Source organism: Ylistrum balloti, unplaced genomic scaffold (assembly GCF_031769215.1).
Source record: "Ylistrum balloti isolate Yb309-2 unplaced genomic scaffold, AGI_CSIRO_Ybal_v1 Utg369676, whole genome shotgun sequence".
Taxonomy (NCBI): domain Eukaryota; kingdom Metazoa; phylum Mollusca; class Bivalvia; order Pectinida; family Pectinidae; genus Ylistrum; species Ylistrum balloti.
Genome location: NW_026781919.1, coordinates 767,995 through 780,839, shown reverse-complemented (window position 1 = coordinate 780,839; position 12,845 = coordinate 767,995). Strand labels below are relative to the sequence as shown.

The window sequence follows — 12,845 nt, the reverse complement described above, 5'->3', positions numbered from 1 at the left end:
TGTTTAACAGGCGTTTTTGTAATAATGTTTACTCTGAATTACAATTTATATCGGACCCTTACTTTCTGCTCTCGACATACCACTTAAATACTCCAATAAAATCTCTAAAGAAAACGAAATCAATTTATATTTGCACAAAATCAATCATTTAGGCGTTTTGATGAGATAGAACATCAATCATTTTCAAAGAGTTTGACAGACAAGATGAAACACTAAACCGGTCATGAAAACGCTTGGTAAATAGACTTTTATAAGTGAGATCATCAAAAACCAAGCGTTTTATTGAAACTGTTGAAATCACAATAGACTCATATTCATATATACTAAAATCTATATAAAATGCTCGTTCCTGATCCGGTGACCAATTTACAAACAATGAATAACGATGAATAATTACGATACACAAGGATGGCCGTGAAGGTTCCTAAATATAGAACAAAGTATATTAAAGGAATATGTTCCGATCCATTCACGTGTGGTACAAAGCAACCTATTTCATTTTCTTTTTTACGTTTTTCACAATTCTATTTAAGTTAAAAACATGAATTCAATATGAGAAGGTTGTACAAAAGACGTCTTTCTATACAAACATAGAATTTGATATAGTATAGTCAAATAATGAATAAATTATACAACTGTTTTATCTTTCTAGAACTCGTAATTTATGCTACATCACACAGCTGTTTCGTCCTTCTAGGACTCGTCAGTGATGCTACATCACACAGCTGTTTCGTCCTTCTAGGACTCGTCAGTGATGCTACATCACACAGCTGTTTCGTCCTTCTAGGACTCGTCAGTGATGCTACATCACACAGCTGTTCGTCCTTCTAGGACTCGTCAGTGATGCTACATCACATAGCTGTATCTGAATACACCAATATCAATAAACAAAGTGAAATGTAAACACAAGTTTCATATGGAGTTTCTTGAAAGTTTAGAAAGGAAAAGCGTCTTCTGGTTCATCGATGTTTCACTTATTACGTACGGTAACAAAGTTGTTTTTTAAAGGACTAAAATTTCGAGGATTTAACAAAATCTTCGAAAAAAATGACGACGGATTACATGAAGCGGAAAAAAGGTTTATTCAATTAAATATATTTAGCTTACTGCAAAAGCATTCATTATCGTGGTGTTTTATTTTTGTCTTTTTATTTTTTTTATTTTCGTAGAATTCGTGCTTATTCTTTATTCACGATGTGTAAGTCAACGAAATGATAAACATATATAAAATAGACATGAATATTACAACCAGTAAACTGAGTGAGTAAGATATATCCACGAAATCACGTGACAGTGAAAACTTCAATTTTGTAAAACCATAAAATTTGAGCCCAACGAAAATATATAATTCTACAGAGTAATTTATTTGTCATCTTTCCTATACCCGATAATGCTCTTCTATTATAAAAAACACATATTTTTATATCCGTATTATCCGAAAACTTAATTTCGTTCTTATATCCGAAATGTTAATCGTTGTCTATTTTATAGTCTTTCACTTACATGCTGTTCCTTTTCATATTACACATAATCTGTACACGTTCTTGCATTGTGAGACAAATCCTTGAACTATGTTTATATTTAAATAATGTGGCTCATTACAAGGTCTATATGACAGAATGTCACACCACGTTTATAAAATTACAGTAAGAAATAATGTTGAATATTCCAGACAAATTATTCAAGCTCGTAAAAGTCGTTGTATTATATAAATTACATCGTTGAGTGAAAAATTATGCTATTTACAAATGACGACAATTTTGTAAGTGTTGTAAAATTAGTTGGTGCGATTTATCTTGCAGTAAAAAAAATCGTGTTCTGGCGAAGAAAACTAAGATTAGGAAGATTAAGGACGTATTTACAAATATTTACAAAAGAGGTAAATTTGTTTACAAAGCAGAATGCGTACAACTAACAATTTTCTGTCGCAAATATTTGTCTTGATTTATAACAGTGGGTGACTGAACGTTATTTCAAGTAATTTACCTTAACACATGGAGCGTGTTTTCTCAAGACATCGTGATATTTCTACAAAGTAATTCCTCTGTTCACTGTTAAAGCATTAGCGAGCTCATATTTTTGTGTGTAATATTGACGTTTTTCTTTCGTTTTGATATCCATATTTGTCGTGACAACTTTTTAAACTTTATAACATAAGGGATCCTTAATAACTATATAAAGCGTCCATTTAGCGGTGTCCGTGAAGAAATGTCGAAACCACCAAAGAAGTGTTTACAAAACTGGGGAAACATTTCAATGTGTTAACATGATTAAGAATTAAGTATACATTTATTTATATACCACGTGACTACACCTTGTATAAACGTATATACTTTCTCGATACAGTAATTAACAAGAACTTGTAGATTGTCCTACTTGTAAGAAATACATGTATACCTACAAACTTGAATCTATATATAATTAAATGTAACTCGACCACTATCCGTAAAAACGCAATTGTCTTAAATAATCGGTTTACATTTTCAGATACTAAATAGTTGAGCTTTACTAATTCTTAATAATGTCACTTCCGGTAAAATATCAGGGCTTATACATGTAATTTAACGAATGCGTTTGTTGTATTAATTGAACATCAAAGAAATCAGACTGAGGAATTGGTTCAATTATGTAAATCTAATGTAAAGATGGAAATATCACAGAATGTTATCGAATAATGATTTCGTTACCTCGACATACGGGACAGCATTGACCCGGAACTGGAACTGGATTTGCACATGGCGCGTAACATTTGGTGGTCGTTCTCGTTGCTACACCCGCCTGAAATGATAAAGAGAAACCACATGTTACAAAGTTAAAATCTAACACGAGGGAGAACGAGAAAGACAGACAAACAGACATACAGACAGACGGTAGATAGAGAGCATTACACTGTATTTCACAGTGAGCATGCGTAGGAAAATGCAATCAGGTTAGGAAAATGAAAGCAAACACTAGGATCGAATCAGTCACTAAATGGAGAGCAGTCTTTGGGAACACTTTTTGTATCACTACATAATTCTTCCTAGGCTGGATTACCTGCCTTACTAAAATCTTCTATACGCTAGACTGCGCAAGTTGAAACCAAGATAGGTCAGGGCCGCCATCAATCTCTACCAGAATTGTCGTTCCTTAACAGTCAGAATTAACCACTACAAACAAGACTGCGCCCATTGAAACTAAAACAGGTCATAACCACCATTCTAGTCAATTTTTTAACAAAACGTCGATTGATTAATTCAGTAAACGAATTTTTGGTTGGATTTGAGCCTCGGAATTCCCTCTTGTTTACAATGACAACGTGATTCAGAAGCGTCGGCAATAATTAGTGAGTTATCGCCGTATATTGAAAATCATTTGAAAACATTTTCTGTGAAATTAAAGAGTTTTTACTAATAAATACCATTTCAAATGACTTATGACTGCTTGAAAAAAAATCACATTCGATTTGAAGAATTAGTATACAAACAACAGTAAGTGGATATGTTCCCACAAACACACTTGTACTATTGTACATTCCTGTAAAAATGCCTAAATTGTAGCGATGATTGAATACAGACATTTGTGGGGTTTTCCCATGAAAAGCCCAAACTTCGCCATCTTGGAAAGGTATGCTCCATAGTTAGAAATAAATGACAGCCAATCAAAATGACAGAATTGATAGCCCGGTCGTTGTATTTTCGAAGAGAAGTCTAGCGGAGAGCAGAAAAACTACGGTAGGCCATCCAGTCCAACATTCTTCCGCTCAGCTTTCTGTCGATACATGCAGTACCTTCTCCCACGCAGTCTTAGGGAACTCTTTTGTACTACCTGATCTATCAATACATACTTATTCCCGCGCAGTCTTACGGAACTCTTTTGTACTACCTGATCTATTTATACATACTTATTCCCGCGCAGTCTTAGGGAACTCTTTTGTACTGCAATTTATATAGATACACACAATTTCCCGCTCAGTATAAGGGAACTCTTACTTATAACAGTTTTTCTTTAAAGAAACCTATGAGAGTACAGATGGAAATGAAATCGGTTTCATCAGAAAAATCTAATGAAAAAGGCAAAGTACAGAAGCGTGTTATCTGCAGGGTTTAATCCGTAAAACAATTATTTTGACTTGTGCGGGCAATCTGAAAGAGCGGGCAATACAATTACAGTATTCCTGCCACAAATTAGATGGTAAATAATTCAAATATTGCATTCGACTTATAATGAAGTATTTTTGTAACGCATTGATACCCTGTCTATAGCAAAGCTAAACCTTTCAATCCTGATATTTCTAGTTAATGTCACGTCTCACCAGGCTAACATCTATGTGAATGTAGACAAGAGATCGTCACATTTTGTGAATATTTGACAAACAAACACTTTAATGACCCGAGTAGATTATAAACTCCGTCTACTTGGTTTGTTTTAGGGTGTGGTCACTCGTAATGACGAAAATATCAGGCCACAGATATACACAGATATTTAATAGGTCAGCTTAATAGTACTACTTAATATACATATTAAGTTAAAAACACCAACAGAAAATTTCGGTCACTTATGTGTTAATATGACGACAACTATTTTGTCTAAAGATTTGTTTAAATTTTTGTTTTTTGGTTTTTCGTTTTGTTCATTGTTAAAGAAAAAATCTGATCTGACGATATTTTAACAAGATTTAAGCTGACCGAGCTTAATACGTGATTCCCCAGCATACACCAGTTACTGGGTTGTATCTCATCGAGTGCCTGGTTATACATTATAGAATGTCGGCACTATGTGAATGAATTATGTCCATGTCGTCTGGAACGTAAATTCTAAACAGCAAAAACGTGCATCTAAAAAAATCCGGGATGTAATAGGTAAGACAGTTTGTATGGCTTACCAGTATTACCCAACATAATGTTATTTTCCGGGATAATATCCTGGCTTTATCATAGGAACTTGATATTTTATAAATTTGTATGAAGCAGTTCGTTTCATCATCTTGGTAGTATAAAGACGAACGAAGACGAGATTCTTCGGATTTTGAAAGCGATGGTTAAACAGGACCAAATGAACCTCGACTCTACTGATAAAGAATATTCCACATTTCATCAAAATTCGTTCATCCGTTTATATTTTTAGTTGTTATGAATCAGCATATTTGACATAATCTGATTTCAGTCAAAAGTATACATCATCTGCAGAAAAAGCGTTTTGTTTTCAAAACGTTTATTAAATTTCTCGGATGTTAAGATATGAATATTATTATTAAATCTATTAGAATATCAACATTGTCTCCTTATTTTTCTAATATGATATTGTTCTTCTAATGACTAACAGGTGCTTGTTTTTTTTAATTACCGGTTATATATCCGTGTAGAAAGGTCAGAGGTTATAGATATGATATATACTGGAAGTATTTTATGAGTTGACTGCCAACATCGGTATTTTATACAGATAAGATAAAACATATATGGAACACGTACCTATTTAATTGTAGAGAAACGTTTCAAGATTTATGAATCAGCTGGGAACTATGAAACGTCTGTCCACATTCCTCCAGTGCGTCCTCTTAACTCTATAAATTACGTGTGGTATACCTCCTAAGGACTGTTATACCAATATTCCCCCTCTGATAATTAAGCTCGGCGTAAAGATTGTGTACTCTACAGAAACGAAAATACTACATCGGCCAAAGGAATGTTACTATAATATAATTGTCCACGAGCGGAAACCGGAAATGCCCTATCGTCGCCATTTTATCAAGATGATGTCATAAGATATTGCCCTACATTTACCATCCTTCAAAACATATGTGGTCCATCTAACAAGTGAAGTCCCTCTCCCAATGTCCTATTAATATTCACAATGCAGTCCGTTGATTCCCAACAACCACCTTTCTCTATTGTTTGGTTACAACACACACCGTCAGAAAAGTCATACATGTTGTGTTCCCAAGATTCCTGTGGACAAGACCGGATATGTCCGGATTCGTCCGTCAGACAGACATCTGTCTCGTTTCCATACGGACAACTGAGTAATGAATAAAAGTTGATAAATATCTTACTTTACAAAAATTATTATCAACCAAAAATAGTTTTATAAATAAGCTCAGCATACTCAGCCAAGGTAAGCTCTCTATTCTTTTTCCTCTTTACTGTCAAATTATTTATTTCAAGACACAAATTAATTTTGTTTTCAGGTTAATTACGATAAACAAACAATAAACCAAACTTAAACTATAAATCTTAATTCGCTAACAGATAAAGCAAACAAAAGATAGATTAAATGTACATGTAGTAATTAAAAGTGACCTGTCAGCTTTAAACACATCGTGAAATTAACACGGGACGTGTGTCGGTACTGTCAGACAACCGTATCATTCCTTTAAGTAAACTTTCTTTTAAGTCCTTGTCATTCATCCAAAACCCAGACCACGGCTCCAATCAAAACGATCCAAGCATTGTCAACTTCGTTTTAATGACTATTTATAAACACTACGTTATATAATGTTATCAATTAACAGTGCCGTTCCGGTCTAACCTAAGTCTCACTTCAAATCTACTATGAACCATTTTGGAATGAAGTCTAAGAAAGACCTTTTTTAATTATAGAATTCTTAAAAAGTTACGTATGAGTAAATACTGTTTAATGACAGACTGAGCAGACCTTTCCAATTGAGGTTAAAAACAAACACGCCTCTCTGGCGGTTTATCTGTGTGTATGAATTGAACTTACAGTTTTATCGAAGATAAATATTTAAACATAATCACCGCATTCCGACATTGATCGTCACTGTGTGTTCGCACGCGCCGTGCAAAGCTGACTACCGTAGTATCTCTGTGAAGACGGACCTCACTAATTCACAATACGAAAAAAAATATTAAGATAAATAAATGTATTGTCTCATTTCTAAGCTCAGGCAAGGTGGTGTTTCGCTACCTTTTCTCTTTAATCTAGGTTTAGACAAGGAGTAAGGCAAACTAGGTACATGTATGTCGGGTGAATCAGATGTTAACTATGAAATCTTCATTGAAATGAGAGTCATCACATGACAAAGGAACACAATGTTCGAGAAGTTTAGGGGGGCATTATTCGTATGATGATTATGCGAACAATACCGAAACGTGTATACTGAGTGACCTTTAGCAACGATACGGTATCTAGATTGGCAGCAGTGCGCACGTGTAGTAGTGTATTATCTTCAACAGACATCGCGATTACGCTTGTTTTTAACGCCGGGTAATTAATTCGAAAATGCGGCTATGGATTATCATCTATTATCGTTTGTTTGTTCGAAAGTGCTGCTATAAACTTGAATCTACTATCTTTTGTTCTGTAGAGCTAAACCAATAAACACGATAAATTTTAAACGTAACTACTGGCAGATTATCTTACATAAATTAGCATGTCTGCTGTATCGCTGGCAAAACTGATAGCGAATAGGCAAAGAAAATAGTCACACGGGGAGGGTAAAATAGACACAGGGACCTATAAACACGGGGAGGGTAAAATAGACACAGGGACCTATAAACATAGGGAGGGTAAAATAGACACAGGGAACCTATAAACACGGGGAGAGTAAGATAGACATAGGAACCTATAAACACGGGGATGGTAAAATAAACACAGGGACCTATAAACACGGGGAGGGTAAAATAGACACAGGAATCTATAAACATGGGGAGGGTAAAATAGACACAGGAACCTATAAACATGGGGAGGGTAAAATAGACACAGGGACCTATAAACACGGGGAGGGTAAAATAGACACAAGGACCTATAAACATGGGGAGTGTAAAATAGACACAGGAATCTATAAACATGGGGAGGGTAAAATAGACACAGGGACCTATAAACACGGGGAGGGTAAAATAGACACATGCCATATGAGTAGAGTGAAATAAACACAGTCACGTGGCAAACGGGGAGGGTAAAATAGGACACAAATTTCTTTCACCAAGAAAGGGTATAATAGACTACAGAAATATATACATAATTGACAGGTTGTGAATGTGTTGACATACTGACAGTAAAAATTATTCTTTAACGTGTTCCAGTGGCCTCAAGTAACCTCTAGAAATTATAATATCTGAATATTGATATTATTTGTCTATAGTGTTATCACACTGAAATGCCGTAATCGGAGCACAGTTACCTCCCCCTGTAACCGTTACTCCTCATGCGGTCAAAGTAAAATTGCGCTATAATCGAGCTAAATCTGATGTTCCCGAGCTTAAGAGATTCAGGCAAAATATCAATGGAAGGACATCAACAACGCATTCTGTAAGTTGTTTACTTCAAATTCATGTACATGGGTTACAGAATCTACTCGAATATTTAGAACATAATTGAATCAACTCTACAATTTCTAGTACATGATTAACAACTGTAAATAAAAACATAAATAAAAACATAAATAAAAACATGAAATCATCCGATAACCTAATGGTCGTTGTATTCAGATATAATACAGTATTTACATCTACCTATTAATAGATGTCAAGGAATAAAAATAAAAACCTATTAATATTGTAGATATAGTCATCAACCATACCGTTAGAAAATGGTGAAGCAATAGTTTGTTAATCAAATCTAAATTGTCCTGAAATATCTAGTTTACCGATTTAAAATGTGAATAATCTGCATTGAAAGCTTTTTAAAACTCTTTTCTATTATACATAATCACTACTCGTATTGAAAAACATCAAATTTAATATTTAAACAGTCGTTCATGATTTCACTAATATAAGTTTTGATTCTTTCTGTATACAAACCAACCTATATATAAGCATTTTTCTATCATGTGACCCCCACACAGCGATGTTCTGCTGATAGAAGAATTAAATTCATTTCATATCAAATTTATACAAAGCACACAGATTTTATCTAATACTTAAAGAAAAAAAATATCAGCTATTTTTGAAATATTGTATTTAAGAGCATTCGTTTAAATTTCCATTTATCAATTAGGTAGAATGATATATTACCAAAATGTTCCGATCTAATTATTTTATCTCTGACAGAAGTTATTTATTTCAGTTTGTTGAAGATTTCTCAATAACTTTCCGTATCGTTTAATTAGTTTTTGAGAGTTTTGATGTAGAAATTTAAGCAGAAATGATTTTGTCTTCAAGTTTTATCTATAATTACGATACAAGTTTAAACAAAGCTAATAATAATTAATGAAAAAAATCGTATACCAAAAGCTATTGATTTCAAAACACGAATAGAAATAACAAGTTGTTACATTTTGTTTACTATAAAATATATTACGACTACTCAAAAAAATTGTTAAATGATACAAAAATTCTTGAGAACAATCAGTTATCTATATTTAACAAATAAAACTTCTTTTTACAAATGAAAAAAGTCATTCAAACGACCTTTGACCCCTGTGCGATCGGTTCATGAAAATGACATTTGACCTGTTGACCCTTTGACAGTTGTTCCAATGAAATGTTCCTTGTGTCCCGGATCCATTGTAATCTCTGGAAAAATTGACAACGGTTGATGTATTGTTATCATTAGTAGTCGCGACAACGCAGACTGACCTTGTCTTAAGGAAACATACATCTCCGTGTTCGTGTACCAGAGACCGCTTGTCTGATGTCGATTGCAAACGGGAACTTCCACGTGCGCCGAGGCGATATAGTTTCTGTGTATAAATATTATCAATGTTAATTTCTTTCGTTCACTGTCGGATGACGTCCAAACCAAAAGTCGTTCCAGATAAGGGACGGTTAAGATACCGACGATTTCAAACCCCAAACCAGATAGACTCCCTCCTTCCTACTAACTGACCAGACTTTCTGGTTTACACATTGCTAATTGTGAGCTTCTACCTTGACATATTACAGGGATCCAGAGAGACGACATGCATTGCGACCAGCTTGAACGCATTGAAGTTGGCGGCATAATTCAAATCTTTTTGAAATGGAACCGACAACTATTGACAATGGAGGTTTCGAACAAGTAAATTCGTTTGTTTGATTCATCGCCTTGTGAACAGTCGGGTCATTTTGAGGCAGGTACCCTTGTAGAAGTTTGTGTCTACCTCACTGAACAACATACGGAAGGCACACTGCATGCTATCTGAAGAAGTTGAAATATTTTTTAAAGTCGAAGACCCGCAACAGCAGAGAGCAGCTTACTGAGAAATAGAATCTGCCTCGCGGTGGAATCTAACTAAACTCCCGAATCTTACGATTACGGAGTTCGATAATCTGTCAAATGAGCTTTGGGTTTGATAAAAGCATTGAAAAAACACTAAGAATAGGTGCTAGTTTGCACGTGTTAACATTACGACTAAAGAATCATTAGTTCCGAAGTGGTGACATTTAGGTTATTCACAATGAGAATTCATTTTTCTTTCATTCTTTCATGGCACAACAAACCAATTGCTGGCGCGTCTATAAAACCCAAATGTAAACTTTAGTTCAGGGTTATCTACGTTCCTTTTTGTTTTGAACTTTAACCTGTTCAACCCATGAACACATATTTCAATCATCGTTAACATCTTCAGACTCGTCATCTCCACAGTCTACATAGCATTGGCGTTATTCAATATATATCGATCATGGTTCGTCACAGAGAGTGACACGTGTGTGTACCTAGAAATCATTTATCAGCATCATATACACCAGTGTCATCAAATAGATTTATAATTTATATAGCTATCAAGATTTAAAAGTACACATGTCGATATTTTCTACGATAGTCGATAAAATACACCCCAAAACGAACAAAGAAATTGCGTACACAACTAACATTGCACTAAGCATGAGCAATCAGCTCCAGATGCTCAAAGGTTAGTTTGAATTAACCAGTAATTAACTGAAAATTTAAATTGTTTCCACTATAATACAGGATGTTAAAAGCAAATAAATCTCAAAATATATAAATCTGACTTATCGACAAATCTACAGCTGTGAAACGATAAATAATGTTCCTAATTTTGTTTGGTTTTATTTGCAATTTTCCCCTAACCTATTGTTATCATTAACACTTTTTACTTACATATAATCTTAGCATATCATTTGTTATTCGTTCATAAAAATTCAAATATTCCAGTATTTAAAAGTTCCCATTTAAAACTCACCTGTGCAAAATATTAATTAAATTAGAAGAGTTCATATATACTAGATGTAAATTAATGTAAGTATTTTTTTTGCTTAAAATGTTTCACAGCAGTTTCTTTTACACAAAAATTACAACATATTCTGACATTGTTAAGTCAGTTCTACATGTAATTACAATCCTATTTCATATTCTTTCTTTGATATTGAAACAATTTAATTGTGTATAATTTAATTAATTGTACCAAATTGTATTGAAATATTGTTCCGTCATAGCTTCATGACGTAAAGTATTGAAGTCATGTGATCAACAGCAATTATGAAACTCGTCATAATTTTTCATTTCATTTCGTTTCTCGATTCTTAAACCCCATATAAGGTAGAGACCGTTGTAATGTCCTTCATTTATTTAACAAATACGCTGATACAGACGTCAAGTTTTAAGTAAAATCTTTCCTTTCAATCATATGTACTTGTACAAAGATGAAACAGACTGATTCGGAAACGATGAAATTTTTTTTTATAAAGAATCGGTTTATAAAACTGAAAATTTAAGCACCCTTGTAATTTGAAATAAATGGATCGCTATTACATAAAATCATAAGCTTTAGACGTAATTAGGGCCTCCCACGACTCCAGTATTAATTATGTATGACCAACTGTAATGAATGTCGAGATTAAATTATTTCTTTTCCTTCAGTAAAAAAAATACAATTTCTCGGACATTCCCATGGCTACTGAGTTACCTTTATGTAATTGAATCTAAAGTCATTTAAAATGTTAAAGGCATTTCGGTAAAATGATGGGAAAATTTGGTTTACATACCCGACAATTTCAGGACATACCTTCCGTCGTTCAATTCGACGAAAGATCAAAAGATTTGAGCGTTACTGCGGATAATTGGTGGGAATTAGGACCCATTTTCTCTCTTTCAGCTTTCACTAGCGATGTAATGCGTTATATCTAGACACGATGACCTCTGTCTAACACAGGCTAGAATACAAGCAAGGGCATTTGAAGGTCACGTTGTACTACAAAATGGAATCACCATATCTAAAAATATCATAAAACCAAAGACAAATAAATGTCCATTTTACCGTTATACGTTTTCGAATATATTTATTTTTCTCCATCTTTATCATATCTGTATTCTTCTTTCTCTTAATTTCTTTCTTCTCGTCTATTTCATCCACTCTTCTACACTGTTTGCTTTAATGCGTTTTTAAATACAACGTGAATTCTTCAAAATATCTAGTTTTTTTTCTCTATCGTGACATCTTAAGGACACTAATCAATCTGAGGAATATTAATTGAGTTATTTTAATGAAAATTATCGGTGCAACAATATACTAATGAATAGATTATTGAACTAAATTCGTATTTCTGAACAACAACAAGGCGACAAAATAAAGCTGTTTGCAATACTATATGTTAATCTGTTTCTGACTAATTGACTCTTAAATCCAGCCCCGTGTGGTATTAACAGGCCAGAACAAATACTTAACACAATATTATGGAACAAATATACATGTAATTAGATTGAACACCAGAAATATCATTTTATAACGTTGTGATTACCTTGTGACTTGTATTGACAAACATACATGGACAGGCTCGCAGACAGAATTCTGTGTTTTAAACGACATGACAAAATATTGTCAAGTCATCGACATGCTTTATGGCTGTTTTGTCTCTGAATAGGTTATGTAATTATGTTAAGTTTAAGTCTGTAGGAGATAATCATCGTTTCAGTCACGCGAGCACGCGCTATCCAGGTACATCATGATTTGTGTACGTCAGGTC

The 12,845-nt window shown here is 33.9% G+C and overlaps 1 protein-coding gene across 1 annotated transcript in view; it reads right to left on the bottom strand.

Moving 5' to 3' along the window:
* Positions 1-12,845, bottom strand: part of LOC132563873 (BMP-binding endothelial regulator protein-like) — a 70,777-nt gene that overhangs the window by 21,937 nt on the left and 35,995 nt on the right. The window contains exon 4 of the mRNA XM_060228636.1: positions 2,688-2,778. Coding sequence (XP_060084619.1) covers positions 2,688-2,778 — 91 coding nt within the window. The remainder of the gene's footprint in view (positions 1-2,687; positions 2,779-12,845) is intronic.